Genomic DNA, 20,578 nt, shown 5'->3' on the forward strand with positions numbered 1-20,578 from the left:
TTACTCATTTATTTTGGCACTGCCCCATTGTCAAAAGACTCTGGAGTGATATTTGTAATTTTATTGCGGACAATATTAAAAAATAATTTAAGCTGTTTTGGAGGGATGTGCTGTTCGGACTTTTTGACTTTAACAGAAATATGGCAAAACCCATTGAAAGATTTATTATTAATCTCATCTTACTTTTGGCAAGATTTCACATTCACAAATGTAAGTTTACACATAGAAAACATTTTATATTTTTAATATTTTCTTGTAAACTCTTATCCCCCCTGGCCCCTGTTATATGACATATATGTGTAATGTTGAAGATCTGCATTCTGTAAACTTCCTGTCTTAAATAAAGTTGTGGGGGAAAAAAAGAAGACTACATCCGACGGCCAAGTAGCACATACGTTCTGCGCCTGCGTGAAAGGAAATAACGCAAAAAGGGAAACCGGAAGTCCGTTGAATGCATGAGATCAACAAAGTAGCGTGGAGTGACAGAGTGATACATCCTGTCAGCCAAGGGGTTTCCTATCTGTGCAGCCGAGCACCGCAGCACTTCCACGGACTATTACATCCAGATGCTCCCCGTGTTTCCTCCACAGGCTCCACTTCACTCAACTTCACTCAGCTGCCCGACAAACCCGCTGCTTCTTCCCACTTTAATCTGAATAACAAACCAGGGCTCGGTGCTCCGGTTGGATCCAAACGGAGAGCCGGGGCTAACGTTAGCTGGGAAGCTAGCGGAGGCTAACTGGCTGCTTCCCTCCGGTCATGCTGCGGCTAACGCTCCGCTAGCCGCTCCCAGCTAGCTCCGGTTTGTTATTGAGGTTAAAGTGGGAAGAAGCAGCGGATCTGTCGGGCAGCTGAGTGAAGTGGAGCCTGAGGAGGAAGCACCGGTTAGCCCCGGTTTCACTACAGGCAGATTCACTCGCTACAGGGAAGAGGATATAACACCTGAACAGCCAGTCAGAGGGATCTTTCTCATCGACAAGCTCCGCCGCCGACTGAACATGCTCAATCACCCGAAAATTTGGAATGAATGATGAACTAACTATTAGTTAATGGTCAGTTCTTCAGTAAGTCCTGATCAAATTTCAGAGGAGTAGTTACTGAGGAACTAATGAGGAACTAACTGTTACTTAATCATTACCTACCTTTTTTGTGTACCCTAAAGTAAAGTGAGACATCAAAATGAGTAGGTAATGAGTACTGAATCACTACCTACTCATTTTGATGTCTCACTTTACTTTAGGGTACACAAAAGAGTAACTAATGAGTAGCTAATGATTCAGTACTCATTACCTACTCATTTTGATGTCTCACTTTACTTTAGGGTACACAAAAAGAGTAACTGATGATTAGGTAATGATTCAGTAATCATTACCTAATCATTGTGATGTCTCACTTTACTTTAGGGTACACAAAAAGAGTAACTAATGAGTAGGTAATGATTCAGTAATCATTACCATTATCATTACCGTCTCACTTTACTTTAGGGTACACAAAAAGAGTAACTAATGATTAGGTAATGATTCAGTAATCATTACCTAATCATTTTGATGTCTCACTTTACTTTAGGGTACACAAAAAGAGTAACTAATGAGTAGGTAATGATTCAGTAATCATTACCATTATCATTACCGTCTCACTTTACTTTAGGGTACACAAAAAGGGTAGGTAATGATTAAGTAATAGTTAGTTCCTCATTAGTTCCTCAGTAACTACTGAAATTTGATCAGGAGTTACTGAAGAACTGACCATTAACTAATAGTTAGTTCCTCATTAGTTCCAAATTTGTTTCATAGTAACTACTTTAAATTTTGTGCACCTCAAACAACTGTACTGTGAACAACGGTGTGATCAGTATACAGTACTTTACACGCAGCCCCCATGATAAATTCTTTAAGCTTAGCCTACCTAAAATGTGACACACTATCATATTTATTTCTAAGGCATCATCGTACAGAATAACATGGATGGTCATATTAATGTGTATGTGGTCTGAAAATAATGAATAAAACTCTTCTCAAGAATCCTGCTGTCTGATTATTTTTGTTAAGGAACTAATTGTAAAGATGATGATAATGTAATGAAAGACTACTCATTATGTGTCACTTTACTTTAGGACATAAAAAGGTTAACTAATGGATGGGTTATTGAGTAATGATTCTGCACTGATGAAGTAACTAGTTCACTAATTATTAAGTCGTGATTAACCCCTCTGTGAAATTTGATCATGAGTTAATGAAGAACTGACCATTAACCAATAGTTCATCATTAGTTCCTCATTCGTTCCTCATTAGTTCCTCATTCGTTCCTCAGTAACTACTCTAATTTTGTGTACCTTATTGTAAAGTGTTACCCAAATTTTCATAACGAATACCTACCCATAGAAACGAATATTCGAATATCTGAATATCTGGGTACAGCCCTACCGGCGACAGAGAAATCTGACCCCAGGTCCAGTAGCCTAATTTCCTCTTTGTTGGTGTCATGACTGCCCAGTAGTACCTGGACAACCGAGCCGTGGCGGCACACAGGTATGTGGCGTGTCAGAGGAGAAACGAGCCCTTAACATTTCTCTCTCTGTGGCAGGTAACGGTCCACAAACCTCACCGCACTTTAGGGACTGTTCTAAACTTATGAAGGGACTGACTGCTTGTCAGGGGAGGAGGGTGGCTGGTTGATTTTTATTTTATTTATTTATTTTATTTCAATCCCCCCATGTTAATCACTTATTGATGCTGTTTTTTTCTATGAATAAGTCAATACGTAATTTATTCCATTGAAATATCATTGATGTATTATAGAAAAGTGATTTATCTTTTTATAAATGACAAAAGGCACATCTGCCTCATTTTTGCTGTGGTATCGTGATACTACTCAGAACCATGATACTTTCACTGGTATCGTACCGTGGGTCCCAATTTTGGTACTGTGACAACACTAGATGTCAGAACCATTCCATTCGGAGTTGCGCAGTGAAGCGGCTCTGGTGCCGCTTAAAAAAGTGTTCCCCCACTTCTAATTTTACAAATTAAGCACTGGTTATAGTACAGAGGGATCCCCCAACCATCGCTTACATTTATAGTTTTTTCGGTCTTAAATTCCATTCAAGGTGGCATTAAAAAGGTCTTAAAAAGTCTTAAATTTAACTTACTGAAACCTGCAGATACCCTGTGTGAAACACCAAATTGCTAGTGTACCCCTTTAATACTCCGGAGGATATTAGATCAGTTATGTTTAGCTAAAAGAACAAACTTAATGCTAAGATTATTGTGTGTCTGGCATAATTGTTGTAAAATTAGCTTTTAAAAGGACCTGCAAACAGAATGAGCTAAAGCTAGTATGAATCAAGTGATGTGGGTTGAACTCATATAATGCAGTTTCCTCATGTGTATTTTGAAATTGACCTAGCGCACCCACACGTGTTTTACGTTAGTCTAGCTGACCTCTGTTCAGCTTGATGTTGGGCTGAGTGTCAGTATGCTGGGAGGATCTCTAAACTTCATGTAATAAGAATCATAGGAGGAGAGTCAGGGAGATGTCAATAAAGCCCACTGTGAACACACCTGCACAGTCATAGAAGAGGTCTGATCAGGCAAAGTAGGTGACACTAATTTATGTTTCAATTTCAAAGGTCACTCAGCAAACAAAGCTGTTGGAGTGCAGGCAGCAGATCTGCTTCTCTCTAGTCGACACTTACTCGCCATGTCATGCCTCCCTGCCCTCTGCAACATCTGCTGCATCTGTCTGGAGCATTTACTGCTGGAAAGGGGAAACCCAAGAAAGATGCAGATACCAGAAGAAACACTAAGTGAGACAAGGAGAAAAGCGGGAGTAAAAGATGAAGAAGGAGTACAGATTCCAGGAGGAGGAAGAGAAGAGGGCAGTAGAGGAGGGAGTTACATACAAAGGGGAGATCAAGGAGGAAGAAGGGGGAGTGAAGACATAATGATGGATGGGACAAATGGTAGAGCCCAGTTGCCTCCTGTACAAGTCCAGATACCCTCCACCCTCACCCAGGTCTACCTCACTGTTCTTGGAGCCTTTCTGAGCCATGACCCTGATAAAAGAGGAAGGGTTGACGAGCCAAAGACCACAAGAGTTCTACAGAGGTGAGGGTAAAGTAGAGCACTTAACATGAAAACCACCACTTCCCACCACTGACACACCATACATAACACAGAGTTTTCAATACATTTGATTGATAAGATGAATTCAGAGCTTGATCTTTCATTATTAAGGCATTTTAATATTTTAAACGAGAGAAGTGATCCAGGAAAACCCTTCATAGGATTTAGGAGTCTTTTAAAAATGACAAAAAGATTGTACAATGTCTTCATTTTAGTGAGAGGCTTGTTGTATGAGGTATTTATCCATAGTCTAATAGTCAGTGTATAACATACAGTAGATGTTGGCTGGCACACCCCCAGTTTGGAGAAACAGGCTAGAGTCTGAAACGGTAGCTAAACAAGGGACTGCTGTGGAGGGGCCAGCAACAAAATGTATTTTAGCCACCTAAAAGAGTCCCATCAAACAAAAAGAAAAAGAAAAAGAAAAAAATCAATATCAGTTTAGTGTACGTTGTATTTCAAAAATTTTCACTGCTTTACTTTGCCGTCAGACTGCAATCTCCAACAGGAACTGTAGCTCTCTCTTTGAGAAAAACAGTGATTTAACATCACTGAATACTGGAGTTCTTGATCAGTTAGTTTGTTTTTGTTATTTTGTGACTTCGGTGTTTAAAGGGTTATTTCAGATTCACCAAAATCACACAATCACACAAACTAACTAACTTATTTAAGCAGCCGTAGGCCAGCACCTCTAATGATCATTGAGCCAAATTTACCATTGTTTTGTCAATGGACTCTGGTGGCCTTGACAAGAGCATAGATAAGGAACTGAAGCCCTTAGCCCATCAGAACTTGCTGTCTGACGGAAAGGTAAAGGGGTGAAAATATTCTCAATATAGTGTGCACTTCAAGTGATATTGATTTTTTTAGGTGGGTCTTTTTTAGGTGGCAAAACATGTTTTGCTGCTTCCCCCTCCACAGCAGTTCATTGCATAGTTTCTGTGTCAGCACTCCAATGGCTTCTCCAAACTGTTGGCGTGCTGACAGACGTCTACTGTATGTGATTAACTGACTATGGAAAGGTACCCCATACAACCCCACTTCAAAAAATCCAAACTTTTCCTTTCATTTTACCCAGTTTTCACTTTTACATTATTGATTATATAAAGTTTCAATGCAGCAAATGTTTGTGATTTGTTATTTGTTGTTGTTCTCTGTTTTCGGCCTCTTTGTGCAATCGGCATGTACGCTGACCAGTCTGAGTCAGTATCAATCGGAGTTGTGTGAGCTGAGTCAGCTGGCCTGGAAAGGCTTGGAGGACAGCAAGATCCTCTTCATGGAAGAAGATATCACTCAGGATGTTTTGAAGTTTTCAATCAGGACAGGGCTCTTCTCACAGGTCAGACTTAGCTGTATGTGTGAATATTCTCTACATGTCCTCTGAAACTAGAGGGCAGTGTTAGTTTTGGAAGGAGGTAGGAGTTTGGGGAGGGGTGTGTGTGTGTGTTGTTTTGGGGAGTGGCTCCTGTTGGTGTCAGTCAACACTTCACAAGAGTTAGCTCAGTTCAGTTTACACAGATTAAAATGATTTTGATATTTGAACTAAATTCACGGTTCCAAAAAATTATCTAGCTTAAATTAATTTCCTCTCTTTTTTCAAATGAATTTTCTGAGCTATTCGTTTTAAGTAGAATCTCCTCCTCCACTGCCCACTTCCCAAACTACATGAATCACTCTGTACTACCATAGAATCACAGACAGAGAATCCTTTTAAAAGCCAAGGAAAACCTATGTAGGTGTTACCGCTTAAACAATGCAGCATATTATGCAGAGAGCGAGGAGGTTCAACAATTTTTTTTTTTTTTTTTTAGATGCAATGGAAGTTTTACTTGAACCAAATCATGCAGCAGTTCAAATCCACAAATAATTAAGTTCATATGCTTCCAAGTGGGCTCCACCACTGGCTTCATTGCAGTCTCTATAGCTGAAAGATGTGTTTTAATTTAAATTTAGAGAAAGCATTAATGAAAAAATAGGAAAAAAAAAGACCAGGACTGTGCCACTGTCAGTTTGCGGTCTTACTCTCTGTTAATGGTTTGTTGTGATCATCATTTACTCAAAGATATTTTCCAAGACTGCTCAGATTCTTTAATTCAAGGCGTCGTTTCAAATTTGTTGTGGCTATGGCTGACATCGTGAAACGTTCTTCTCAGAACCGATGGGCACAATTTGCATAAAAATGTGATATTTTTCTCTGTTGAAATCTCTACTGATTTGTTCATAAAAGTCCTTTCAATATCCAAATGAACTGGCTTTAGTGCTAGCGGAGGCTGTGTTGTCTGAATTACCATTATCACTGGCCATGCTGGTGTTTTGTCATTATGCTGGATGCCACAAATCCTTTATTACTGCTACACACGTATCTTAACCCTTCCATGCTCATGAAATGATCAATCTTTTCATGTAGTTTATGTCACTGTCATGTACTGTCTGACATTACCCTCTGGCCAAAACTTTCATTCATAACAATACGTTGTCCATATCATCCTGTCAGGTGGAGCTCAGACGTGAAGATGGGATGCTTGTCAACTGCTACTGCTTCATTCATCTGACACTACAGGAGTTTTTGGCTGCAATCAGAATCATGACCAGCACTGATGTTAGTGACATGCAGCTCAAGAAGAGGTAGGGAACTGGATTCATAAAAGCCAAATGTGACTGAAAAGAACATGGTTATATTTGTCAAGGAAACTGCAGGCTTCCTTTACGGAGCTGTCAATCAGATGACCTTTACAAACACAAACTTTCCTTAAAAGTTCTGTATGTAGCATCCAGAAAATTAATATAGCAGTAAACCACTATTTGCTATGTAAAGATACAGTGGAGTTATGGCATCCTGAGCCGTGAATGAAGTCACATTATCTCTGTGTGTTGTAATCCGAGCATCTCTGTTGTTTGTAGTGGTAGTACATGTGTGTACCCCACTGGCTAGCTCATCACCGCCGCTTTGTTCTGTGCTTATGTAGTGATTACCACTGATATGGGCAAGGTGTCGTAGTAGTAGTTGTCCCTTCAGAATTGTTGCCATTGTTTAGCACTGTTTCTGGAGCTCACATGGTTAGCTGCTAGCTTCTGACTCACGCACTTCCACGTTGAGAGCTGTGTGCAGACAACTCACAAGATCTGAATTTTACTTAGAGCCTCTTTAAGTTGTAGTAATTGCACACTGTGCCTGTACCTGTGCATAGAATCAGTTATAATTACAACCAGCTTGTTTTTACACAACATTATCAGCTTGCTCTGCATTTTCTCCATATATTTAGTTTGTGCCTTTTGACATAATCGTCAAATTATCAGCTGAGTGACACACTGGAAATGGATGTATATAACATTATAGCACTGGCTGTATGATCCAATTTTCAAAATATTCTCAATACCAATACCTACTTTTGTGCTTCCTATATTGAATGAAACTCTGTTTACACCTGTGCACCCAACACCAGGTCAGGTAAAAGCCAGCTGCATGTGCACTGCCACCAAACTAGAACCCTTGAGCTTGAAAAATCATTTAGAAAATCCTAATAATTGTTTTCAAGCATTGACCAATCTTGGAGGTTGTATCTAAGTATCTAAATCGTCAGTGTGCTAAAGGTACTTCTGCATTTTCTGAGTAACAACACAAGTTGCAGAGCACTACAGAATTTCAGCATATAATGTAACACTCTACCGGGAACATACCAGGAATAACCCAGCCATGGAAAAAGATGAGCCGTGTAAGCTGAGCACACCGTGAGATGTCCTTTCTCCCTAGAAGGAATCCAGAAACTTACTGATGCAGGCACAAAGCGGATGGTCCAATCACAGCAGTGGACGCTCTGGGGGTCAGCAGAAGTGGAAAGCACCGACATAGCAGGAGGTCACTTCTGTCACCCTATAAAAGCCTTCTTCTGAATAGACACATTATATACTAGACACCATCTTGTGCTGGGATCAAAACAGCCAGGAAGTCAAATCACTGTTAATGGTGCAAAGGTACAAATGACATGAGAGAAGCAAGTTTGGCAAAACAGCTGAACTGTGCCAGATTTATTCTACATGTCCTAGATTGCACTGGTTCAGTGGACGGGAATGATTCATTAATTCTAAGGTATAGCTTTCTGTGACTAATAATAAATGTGGGCCAGGGGCATAAAGTACTTTAGGCTCACACCATACAGCAACCTTTGCACTCATCTTTTTTATGATCTCAGCTATACACCTGTAAAGTTTTGTGCAGACAGACAGACAGACAGACAGACAGACAGACATGTAAACACCTGGCAAATACTCAAAACACTTTTGTGGTAGTTTCCATTACATTAAGTGTCTACAGGACCACATTTTGCCATTATGACACACACACACACACACACACACACACTGACCACTTGCTGTCGCGGCTTTTAATTATATATGTTATATATATAACAGTCACGTCTGGCAAAGGATTTTTTTTTGTGTAGTGTTGTATGATCAGTTAAACAATCAAAAGCTATTAAAACCTTGGTCTTTACTTGTATCCTACTCTGTGCACTTAATAGTTCATTAACTTCATTAAAATGTGTGTGACAGCAATCCCACTGAAACACCTATTGGAATATTCCTCCTTTTTAAAATCTTAACTGTGTCAGTCATTATTCTTAACACATGATCAATTAGCAGTCTAATTGTACATCTCCAGAGAACATAAATATTCACATTAGAAGCACACTTGAATTTCATTTACCCACGTACCCTGATGCGTTAATAAGGCAGGATGACAATTGCCAAAACTGTGTAACCAATACATTTCTGTTTAGTTTGTATAACTTCATGTTTACTCCCCTTGGTTAGTTGGTTTCTAAAAATCAGTCTGAACAGGAAGTGGACCAAAATTAGAGTGCAGCAACGTTCATTTACCAATGTTTTTTTTCCCTTTGTCTGGATCAAATGAACCAATCAGCAGGTGTGAAAGTGTGCGGAGGCTCCTTTTACAGCATTCATACAAACAGCGAACACCCTGGGAGTTCTGAGTAAAATTACTCAGTGGTTTGCTTCTGTAAACTAACAAGTGCATAAATAAAAACTATGAACATTTTTCTCATGCCAGAATATGTCATTGTTATATGACGATCACTTGTCAAAGCAGGACAGTGTGTCTACTGTACGTCATGCTTCTCATCTGGCTGGAAAGGCCAGGATCTATCCTCTACACAGCAACATAATGTAAGTGTGTACCTTAATATCAATCCAGATAAAATATTGACTTTGCTCTGTCCTCTTCCTCACTGCTCTCTCAGATTCAGTCTGAGAACTCGCTGGACGACCAGGTCAGACCAGAGGACAGTCTTCACTGACTCCCTGCACCAGTATGTCTGTGGTCTGGCTTCCCCACACTGCACTGCAGCCTTAGTTCAATTAGCCAAGACCTCTGGTGGAACAGGAAGCCAAAGTTGGGTGCAACAACGACAAGCTCTTGTTCGAAAACTGCTTAAAAACCTCTGTCACAGCAACACCCTGACTGGACCAAAGGTAGAATATAAACTGAAGTCAATTCTGACAGAATAATGTATTGTTGAACTTTAACCCATTCTCATTGTTTCTTTCCTGTTTCTGATTCTTCATTCTTACATCTCCCCAGATATTGGAGCTTTGCCACTGTGTCCAGGAGAGCCAGGACAACCAACTAGCTAAGGAGGTTGTGGGGACGAGACCCACCCTGGAGCTGCGCAACATCTGGCTGTCACCTAATGATATTGATGCTCTGGCTTTTGTAGTTAACTCAGTAGGTGATATTGGCATTGGATTGGACTTTGGAGCATGTTCAATGGAGCTGGAGTGTTTAGATGTGCTGCCAAGGTGTCAGTACATTCAATACCTCAGGTACAAATACACACACACACACAAAAAAATTCAAACAGTTTGAAATAGCTTCAGAAGCAAAATTGAGATGGGTGTGGCGGCGCAGCAGGGGGAGGTGTCGACAGATCCAGCTTGGCGCAGTGACAGTTTCGTGCCAAAAGGCTTCGCCAAAGGTGTGCTAAAAGTTCGCTAGCTGAAACCAGGTCTACTGTCAGCGCAGGCGGAGCGCAGCCGGTGTAAGTGGAAGTTTGGCTGATCGGCGGACAGTGCGCACACGTCACCAAAACCTCACAGGCAGGTTTCCAGAATGGCAGGCACATTAACAATGCAGTAAATACCCACACAAACCACTATTCAATGCAACTATCTGCAATCACCTCCGCCTCGCCCGATCTGCGAAACTAGAGGCCATTGTCTCTAAGTGTGAACAGACAAATTGCTGGCAACTAGCACCTAGCATTGTGAGGCTAAGAACTATTTTATGGCCAGAGGAAAAGTGTGCTTGAGGAGCAGTTGAAATGTGTCACTGTATGGGATACAGTAGGACTGATGGTGTTGAGCTGTGAAGAGTCTGAAATCTGTTGGGCTTATGGTTAAACGGCAGCAGTGGATGTGGCTCCGGAAAGAACTGCTGCTTTGCCAGTAACATTCCTCAGCTGACTGGCCACCTGTTCCACATACTGTGAATCTGACTAAAGCTCTTCATTTCCTGCTGTGTTCTTGTTGTTGGCTAAGTCACTCTTTAACAAGTAGTCATGCAGTAGCCCGGACTCAAGTGCAAAAGGACAACTGACACCATTAAGGGACATTTTATTAGACCAACTCATAAAAGAACACCTACACACTGTGTACACATGTAACTCAACTCAAATATAAAACAATAAACAGTAAAGGCAGAAGGATTAAAGGGAAACTGGCCAGTACATTGACTTAATTGTAAAAGTACAAACAGATTCCATGAGAAAAATGAACTGAGGCTGTAGTTCTTGAGTTCTGCACACTAGACATAGTAAACTCAAACAGCAGCAAACAAAGGTTTTTACTCTTTTTCTACTTGCATGGACAAGTCTCCAACGGCAATCATAATTTGATCATAAGTTGATACCGGCAGTAAGTGTTGCCAAAAGTGCTCAAGGCCCCTTTTTTATTGATCCCAGTGTCGGTGTCACAGTGCTCCCATGCAGTCATACCTTGCTTGTTGCAAAAAGTATTTATCACCCAGGAGTGTGTACTGTCAAACTATCAAGGGAGGTGAAGCTCTCTTTAGGGGCCCCTCTTAAACTATCAGTACGTTTACATAAACAGTTAAGTCGAGCTATGGTTATAGCTCAACTAGGCCATTTAATTGGACTACTGTCCTTGTCCGAGTATACAAGCACAGGAAGGGAATCAGTTATTGGCCGAAGTTTGTCAGACTCCGTTACCATAGGTGGCGTAATGACCCCTTTCTGCTTGTTAGTATTTGACCTTTTTCTGGTTGGCCTCTTACGTCACAGATCAAACAATTGACAAACAAGTTAGCTATGGTTAGCTAGTGGCAAACTGGTACCATGTGGACAACTTTACAGCTCTATACATTTCGTCCATCCAAAAATGCACGCCTCTACAGGACGATTTTGCCGTGTTGTTACTGGCTTTTTGTTGTATTTTGAATTTAATGCTATTCAACCTCTGGCTAAAAGGCCAGGGCATGCACAGAGTGCCTAGGGCAGTTTGGGTCCAATTGACTGTATACATACAGTAGTAATTCAACACCCAATCACATTTCTTTGAGAAACTCAATTTAGTAAGATTTCAGTTGGACCAACATGTTCACATGTATTTTAAAAGTCCATTTTTTGTCAGACTAACACAATAAATCATTTTTCTCTACTGTCATGTGAACACACTGACTAACTGTATAATAAATGGAACTGGTAATGTAAATACAGCAGCAGTAGTAATTATTATATTGACTATAGAAGTTTGTAACCAGCAGATTCAGCTGTTTTGTTAATTTTCAGTGACATTTTCTTTTGTTTGCTCAACAAATTTGACATGCTTTATGTGAGTCTTGTATGTCAGCTTCCAATCTAACATGAAGGTTTGTTTCATTAATTTTCCATTTCACTATTTGTGTGCCTTCAGTTTTCGCAGCCGCAAGTATGGTGACAAATTTGCCGAGAAGCTGTCTTCCATTCTGCCAAAATTCACAACCCTGAAAAAACTAGAGTAAGATTTTTTTTTTCTTGTCTTCTTTTTTCTCTATTTCCTTTTCACAGTCCGTCTTCAGAATCTGTCTTTAATTCATATATAGCTTAGCAAGTGTGGTGTACCTGAAATGCTTTCAGGCTATACTCACAGACAGAGGCAGAGCCAGGGGTGGTTTCTGGGGCTCCAGCCTTAAGTGTTATTTCAGAAGCCCTGAATCTTTGCTATTCCCTGAAGAAATCTGATGAAATTGAATGAACGTTCTTCTGTTGACCTAATATTCAATTCAGAGTATTGAAGACAGAATTACTCTGCATTGTTGATTTGCAGATAGAGCAGCGTAGATTATTTCGGCATGGATTTAAATGTAGATCATTTGTCAACTAAATACTGATTCTGTGAACTCTATTACAGTATAGTGATAACTACAATAGTTTAGTTATGCTGTTTACACCAAATACCAGCCTCTTCCTAAATTGTAGATTTTAGTCATTCTGTTATCTTAAATGGCTTGAAAAATAGTGCATATAGCTATCATAAATGGGGAAAAAATGCCCCTGGAAAGCATGCCCCCTGGCTCCACTAGGTTTGGGCTGAGCCCCGAATGTTTTCGACATCCGGCTCTGCCCCTGCTTGCAAATCAACGTAATTGTCTTTGAAATACTATACGGAATGCAGTAGGAGCAGTCAGCTCTTAACACTCCTACGACAATAAGTGGATGATTTTGTTTTTGTCTTTTCAAGGTTTTGTGGTGCCAGTCTGACCGCCACAGGAGCGGCTTGTTTGGCCTCTGCTCTACAGAACTGTCCAGACATCACTGAAATCAAGTACATTTGCTTCACATACTTTCACTGCTACAGCAAATAACGTCCTTTGTAAAGGTCCTCAATTCGTTGGAATTGAGTGAGCATATTGTTGTGATGCTGACTCCTTATACCTGATAAAGTGGTGAAATATTTTGGGTGCAGGTCTAAACTTTAACACCAAGCTTTTGTGTTTGCTTTGCAGTCTGAGTGACAACAATCTGAAAGATAGAGGAATTGAACACATAGCAGATTTTTTTCCCAAACATTCAAGACTGGTCTCAGTAAGGTAAGTACACTGCCAAAGAGATGGTATTTCTCAATAACCTTAATATCTCAAGATCTGCAGATTTTTAGCCGATTCCGTGCACAGGATTTAATTGTGTGTGTTTGTGCATCTTGCAGGCTGGGTCGAAACAACAGCTCACTGGAAGCAGTGGACTATCTCATTGGGAAAATGTCTTTCTGTTTGAACATCCAGCACCTTCATGCAGAGTATGACCACACCCAAGCACGTGCCCACATACACAGCGCCAACTAGTTGTTAGTTTTAGCACAGAGGCCATACAGTACATCCACAGAGGCTCACCATCATGAAGTCTGTCTATCACACTTTCAATTTTTGACTACACACTTCATGCTATCAGTATGGCACTGTCAGCATTTTTGCAGCCAGAATATCTTCTCAGTCACATGCATCCTTGAATATTACAAACCTACTTTGCAGACCTCAAGGGAATTAAGTAAAATACATCAAAAAGTAAGAAGGTAAACATTGTTATACAGCTCATATACAGTGTAGATGTTTTTGTTTTGTTTTTTACAGTGGGAAGAAGGAATTTACAGTAACCTTCTCCCAAAACTCTGATCTGATCAGGTGAGTTTCACAGACAGATAAACATAATGAGTAACTACACACCAGTAAATAACCATACAGTGTGTCTATGAATACCATTTTGATCAAATCAATACAGCACATACTGAACTGATGTCTTATTTATGCTTTCCACTCTGCAGCCATAAAACTAAGTCTGAACCAACAATCAGGTGAGATGTTTGATAGTAACTCTCTAATCAAATGTTGACCACTGTCCAGATCTTTACTAACGCAGCCAGTTTCCTTGAAGAACTTTGCTCCTCCTTTGAACAAGGTGCTTCTACCTTGCCTTTTTTTCTAATCTTGGCCTGAAACAAAAAACAAACAATGTTTTTAAATTTGTTGATAGGTTTTAATATTGTGCACGATTGTTTGCCAGCTTGTTGAACCAGAAATGGAGTAAACCTGAGATGCAAAAAATTGCAGAGTCATTGGCGCGTTGCCCTGCCGTGGCTAGCCTGGAGTAAGTAACCCTTAGTACACCTCTTTTTAAATTTAGTGTGATACAACCTACCAAAAGAGACAGATGCAGCACTGAGTACAGTGACAACAGCCAGTCATTTACTTATTGTTTTATCAGAGTTCCTGGCTGAACTATACACAGTAGCCAAAAGTAAAAAAAAGTAATTACATTTCAAGCATCCAATCTAAGTAGTTGTTAGAAGTCTCTCATGAATGTCATCACTTCCCTTTTTGTCATCAGAGCAGGGTTTGCCATAACTGAAATTTTGTGTGTTATCATCAGACAGCCAGCACTATAATTTGGCACGGCTGGTTAAATTTTGTCTGTGTATCAGATTGGCTCGTTTGTAAGAGCACCACACTGTTAATATACAGTATGTAGTAGTATCATTCAAATCATAGTAATGAATTTCTGTTTGTGTTTGTACATCCTAGTGTGTCTGGAGACCATATGGATGTTGAATGTCTGAGGACGCTGACTCAGTTTTTGCCAAAGTTCAACGTCACCAACAAGATCATGTAAGACTGCAAAGTACCCATCACAAAGCACAAGAGTGACAAAAAGCTACGTGTATTTTGCATTTGACTGATTTTCACTTTTCCTACACAACATGCCATGTCACTTTATGCTATCCAAAAAAGTAGCATGAAGACATGTAATGCACTGCTTAACTTGTAGTGGTTAAGGATATGCGAGTACAACTAACAGAGCTCAACATCTATCAGAATTGAACAGCAGCAGTTTGTTTGATAGTCGTACGTCTCCTCAGTGTGAATGAGAGCTGCTCTTCAGTGGAGGGTTTGGTGGTTCTGACTGCTCTGCTGTCTGATTGTCCTGCTGTGGTGGAACTTAACATCAGGTACAGACACACTTGTAATGTGCATCATATACTATAATTGCACACATGCTAACACTTTTAAAAGAATACTTCAACCCCCAAATGACCATTTGTATAGCAGTTAATTCTGTGTTACCTCAAATTTGGAAATAAAACGTTGTTTTTCTTGCATGCCTCTGCAGTGAACAACAAAATAGAAAAAAAACCTGAGAAAATTGTTGATCAAATGAAGTCATTGGGGGCCATGTTAAACAACAGCAAAACTATATCAAAACATCTGCATACTCTCATTTGACTCGTGCAGCATAAATAAAGTCTACTTTTTCCAGTTTTATGCTGAGTACTTCGCATACACATAGATTTTCACAAAAATTTTTAGTATTTACAACACCGATACATAAACAGCACAGGGGCGCTAGTGGTTGTGAGATTTTTCTTTCTCTTTATTGAAGTATTCCCTTGAAGCGTTGTACCAAGAAATGCATGATTTTCGTTACTCACATCTTGTCACTGTGTAAAACAACCAACAATATTTAAATTAAACTTTGTCATAAAACATTGGGAGCATTCACAAATACTCATAAATTGTATAGTTATGAGAAGCTACATAAATAGTGACATCACCACGGCCATGTAACTTTGATTTTTTCAAAAATGTTTCAGACTACAGAGTCCTGTCCAGGCGTCCATAGTGTTCTCTAAAGGAAGAGACAAACCTGCAAATGAAAAATCTAAAATGCTCTGGTATGTATGAAATTATTGTCTCTGTGTAACAGCTCAGTATTTCCAGGTTTAAACCCAAAAGCACAACTCAGAGACCAGGCAAGTTAAGTTAAAAGTTCAGTTTTACTTGTGGTCAAAAATAGATAAAAGTCAGTACCAGACAGGCAAGAAGGGAATGCAGACTTATCCAGTAATCAGGCAAAGCAGGCAAAGATGACATTAACAGGCAAGTGAGATCAGATCACAAATGGTCAAGCTAGACACAGCTGGAGACTCACTCTAATGCCAGATGTGAACAGACAGACTTAAAGCTGTCCACTCTGCTCACCCAAGGCACATGTTAATACCAGGTGTGAACAGGGCCTAAGTTGAAAGCACTTAAAATGATCTAGTGGAGAATGAATGGGAGTGGGCTGGTAAGGGGTAAGTGCGAACAGGTGGGCAGGGGAGGTCAGGGAATGGGAAATGGTGGTAACACAGAGGTTACTGCAGGGCAGGAGGGAGTGGCAGGATCTGAAATGACAGGAGAGTTGGTATATGGCAAGCAGATAGAAAATGTGGAACTAGAATCAGGTTGTGACACACTGTAACAGTTTATTACGGAAATTTGGATGCATCCTGTTGCAACAGAATATATAGCGATCACTCAGTTAAATAATGCATTATCAGGAAGAGAAGACATGTTTAAAGACATTAAAAAATAATCTGCTTGGAATAATGATTTATGTTTCATATAGTTTTCCCACAAAAAGTTTAATTAAAAGTTTAACAGCAAGACAAAAGTTGTCTTCTCCTTCACTGATAAGTCAGTTCTCACTCAGTGTATGTGCACTGTAGGTTTCAGGTTGTTAAACTTAGTTAAAGGTGAGCAGAGAGAAACCTACCCACTGTAACAGATGAATATGTTATTGTGTCAAACTCTGCACATGCATCACTGCACAGTGAAGCTCAAACATCCAGGTGAAGCAGCAACAAGCAAAACATTGTTTGAGCGGAGGGGAACTTCATTTTATAACTGTATGTATTACTGAATATTACTATCACTGGTGATGATGATGAAGATGACGGTGATTCTCAAGCTGTTTCCTCCGTCAGTCTCAGCTGCTGTGCTCTGCTGCCGACACATCTGGAGAGAGTGTTGAGGAGTCTGGGAACCTCGTCTGATCTCACTTTGCTGGAGTAAGATACACAAAAAAACATAATCAGAAAACACTTACCTGTCAGTGAATCTTTATGCACCATATATGAAAATCTGCTATGAAAAACAAACATATGCATTTATAGTCTATAGTTATATGTAATGATGATGACTTGTTTAACCTATAATGGCATGTTGTACCTCATTAACAGTCATCATGTGCCTGGATGGTAAATACAGATTTGGCCTAAGTCGTAATGCAATGTTATATTTATGATCTTTGCCCTGTGTTTATATTTGTTTGTCTTTTATTTTAGCAGCTACCTATGCTGTGCCCTTTCTTGTCTTTGTTATTATTTTAATCCCACATTCTTGTCTGTCAGTCTGTCCAGTAACTGTTTGGGCAACAGAGGTCTGAGGAAACTGTTGGATGTCCTTCCTCGTCTTAGTAGCATCCAGGAAGTAATGTAAGACTCACATATATAATGGTAACAAAAGATAAATACAAAACTGTAGAAAAAAAGAAAACATCTGAAACTTTACTGGTGATCTTTATAGCAAGCCAACAATATAAGGATGTATGATATGTATTTGATGAGAATGAGTGGAGGAGGTGTTTTAAATGAAACATTAGAGTCTGTGTTGATCTAATCTAAAATATTTGGCAAAAGCAGAGCTGTTAGTTTGTCACCAAACAGGTTCCAAAAATAAAACAGATTCAGTGCTGACAGCTGCTAGGTTTACCCCAGGGTGTTATTCAGTGTGAATGGCTCACTCAGAGCTAGATAATGTCCTTCCCATGGCTCATTGTTATTTTGTGTCTGTGTGTTTTTCAGTGCCAGTAACAATGGGATTGGCATGGAGGGAGTGGTGATGCTGGCTGGTGCTTTGTGCTCCCATGACAACTTAACACAAATTCACATCAGGTACTCTTTGTCTGACATTTTTTGGCAAGTAATTGTTATATAAAAGCAGGAACTGAGTGAACACCTGTTTCACCAGTGTGGCATGCTGTCAGTTAGAACTACAACAGCTGATGAATGCTGCTTAAAGAAATATTTCACTACTGAAAACATGGTCTATTCACAAAACTGGGCTGTCTACGCAGTAGAAAGATGCAAAAACAAAACAAAAATTGCAGTGCTACTGTAATGTCAGTGTTGGAATGTCTGTGATGAGACTGATGCAGTGGCAGGAGTAATGGGGCCTTTACTTTTTGATGCTTTTTGTCCTTTTATTACTTGGTAATACATCACTTAATGAGTAGACTTCAATTTCTGGAAAAAAATGGTGGTGTTGCTTTGTGGTGCAGCTACGACCGTGTAACACATCTTGCACATGATTGTAGTTTGTTCCAAGTCTGACTCAGTGAAACCAAAGTGTTTCCATACCAGAGTTTGCTTTTCCTTTCTTCTCGACTAGCGGCTTTCTGTCTGCCATCTCACAAGCTCTACCAACAAAGTTTCAAAGCAACCAGAGAGGCGATGAGTCGTGATTCACTGTTGTCAACTCATGCTGAAACTTCTGTTTGGACTCTGGGGGGAGGGGCCAAGCACATCCGCTGGGAAGGGGCTTCATTTACAAAATCCATGGCCACATTGGTAGACTTGTTAAGTGGCACAAAATTGTTTTATCTCAGTTATCTTGTTTTGAAAATCAATGGAAGCCAGAATTGTTACTGAAAATAAGTCAGATTAATTGCCCAGCCCTAGGTGGTAGTGGACATACAAAAGAGTAAGAGGTACAATCTATAGTTGAAGCAACAGCTAAAATTGGATTACCGTTAGCAAACAAGCAGGGAGATATGGGGGCATGCAAGATGGAGGGAAGCTTACCACAGTTCATTTACACATACTACCCACATTCTGATGACACAAAGCTAGTTGAAATTTGGCAAAGTATCCCTATTACGCTTAGTTTTGTCTGTTTCTAAAATAAAGTATATATATGCCATAGAAATTTGCAAAAAAATGAATGGTGTTAATCCGTTGTGTCCCGTTGGATTTACAGTGATGGAGGCAGAGAGCGGGTGATCTTGAAGTTCTGCCCTGACAAAAGGTAGAAAAGCTGCCTCTGTGAATTCCTCCACACATCTTGATACCACTGTCTGTATTTTCATGTGTCAGCTAATAGGCTAATTCTGTGCTCTTCTTTGAGGCATGACAAACAGCAGCTAAAGATGTTCAGGTACAGTAAGCCGAAGAAGAGTTTGAGGATAAAATACACATTTGACATGCTTCCTACCTTGAGTTTTCTTTAAAATACAAACAGTCTACCATCAGTCGTTACTTTACAGTTAATTTCTTTAATGCTGTAGGATAAACAACAGCCACCTCATGCCATCCGATATAACCACACTCTGTAAAAGACTGGTCCAGTGTCACTCCCATTTGGAGTTAGAGTAAGTTTGATCATTGTACATCCACATATTTCATGATTATGACCAAACAGGAAGACAGTAATATACTTTGATGTTGTGTCAGTTTGTCTCACAGCTCATTAACAGACAAGGCCATTGAGAATCTGCTGAAAGTCCTTCCAAAGATGGCGTCACTGCAGAGAATCAAGTAAGACACATGCATGAATTATTAGTGTGGGTGGTTTTGTGTGGGAGTAAAGATTTCTCTAGTTGGATCCAGATTTTTTAATGTGAACCTTTAATAATTGCTGTTGGGGGCATTAACAAGTTTGAAGTCTTTATTTGTTATCTGCACAGCAATCCCAGTGGAGCTGTCCAACAGTGAATACGTTTACATGCACAAAAATATTCAGCTTTAAACAGATAGTAGAAACAGTGTACAAGTGCGGTGTGAGTGACAAAGAGTGCAGCTCCAGAGCTCAGGAGTTCATCATCAGTCAGTTCAACAGATGGAGGAATTGTATAGAGAGATTGTAAAACCATGTTCACTGTATGAATATTTAAAACTGTCCTGACATGAATGTCAGATATCAAGATGGCAAACATATGTAGATGATGGCACTGTCCAGAAATTATACAAATGTTTTATGATACAAGTAACATATATACACAGAAATGAGTCTAGAAATTTAGAAGTTTAAGAAAGAAACAATGTAGACAAGCAAGCAATGTGACTTAGCAATGTGCCACTTGACCAGTGTTAAGTATTAAGTTTTAATGATACCATGGTATTTCACACATATTTTCCCCCTGGCACCACATAACATTTATACAATCAGCACAGTTTCAAGATTAGTGTCACCAGTTTAGGATCTGACCAAATGTTTCCCCTTCTTTTCCTGAGTTGATTATGTATTTTACATTGGTTAATGGCCAGAAAAGGGTTTTATGCAGAACATTATGATGTCACAGACCTTTTGGATATAAAATGTAATGATTTGATCATTTTGTCCCATTTGACATTTGTGTGAAATTTTGTCATAATTAGCATATGAATTTTTGAGCTATGGCCAAAAAAATATCTTGTCACATCACACTGACTCTGACCTTTGACCTCTGACCACAAAATTCTAATCAGTTTATACTTCAGTCTAAGTGGGTCCAAGTTTGTGTCAAATTAAAAAAAATTCCATTAAGGTGTTCTTGAGATATCATGTTCACAAGAATAAGATTGATGCAAGG

General features: G+C 39.7%; 1 protein-coding gene across 3 annotated transcripts in view; it reads left to right on the forward strand.

Annotated features, from left to right (window-relative positions):
- nlrc5 (NLR family, CARD domain containing 5) overlaps window positions 1-20,578 on the forward strand; it is a 58,831-nt gene that overhangs the window by 15,808 nt on the left and 22,445 nt on the right. For all 3 annotated transcript variants that reach the window (XM_033635812.2, XM_078168211.1, XM_078168210.1), the window contains exons 8-29: window positions 3,629-4,106; window positions 5,322-5,463; window positions 6,619-6,749; window positions 9,383-9,614; window positions 9,724-9,965; window positions 12,072-12,155; window positions 12,879-12,962; window positions 13,144-13,227; window positions 13,344-13,433; window positions 13,765-13,815; window positions 13,956-13,985; window positions 14,195-14,278; window positions 14,713-14,796; window positions 15,048-15,137; window positions 15,780-15,860; window positions 16,935-17,018; window positions 17,361-17,444; window positions 17,814-17,903; window positions 18,988-19,035; window positions 19,135-19,164; window positions 19,295-19,378; window positions 19,461-19,544. In XM_033635812.2, the coding sequence (XP_033491703.2) occupies window positions 3,629-4,106; window positions 5,322-5,463; window positions 6,619-6,749; window positions 9,383-9,614; window positions 9,724-9,965; window positions 12,072-12,155; window positions 12,879-12,962; window positions 13,144-13,227; window positions 13,344-13,433; window positions 13,765-13,815; window positions 13,956-13,985; window positions 14,195-14,278; window positions 14,713-14,796; window positions 15,048-15,137; window positions 15,780-15,860; window positions 16,935-17,018; window positions 17,361-17,444; window positions 17,814-17,903; window positions 18,988-19,035; window positions 19,135-19,164; window positions 19,295-19,378; window positions 19,461-19,544 (2,491 nt within the window). The remainder of the gene's footprint in view (window positions 1-3,628; window positions 4,107-5,321; window positions 5,464-6,618; window positions 6,750-9,382; window positions 9,615-9,723; window positions 9,966-12,071; window positions 12,156-12,878; window positions 12,963-13,143; window positions 13,228-13,343; window positions 13,434-13,764; window positions 13,816-13,955; window positions 13,986-14,194; window positions 14,279-14,712; window positions 14,797-15,047; window positions 15,138-15,779; window positions 15,861-16,934; window positions 17,019-17,360; window positions 17,445-17,813; window positions 17,904-18,987; window positions 19,036-19,134; window positions 19,165-19,294; window positions 19,379-19,460; window positions 19,545-20,578) is intronic.

This window comes from Epinephelus lanceolatus, chromosome 5 (genome assembly GCF_041903045.1).
Source record: "Epinephelus lanceolatus isolate andai-2023 chromosome 5, ASM4190304v1, whole genome shotgun sequence".
In the NCBI taxonomy this organism is placed as follows: domain Eukaryota; kingdom Metazoa; phylum Chordata; class Actinopteri; order Perciformes; family Serranidae; genus Epinephelus; species Epinephelus lanceolatus.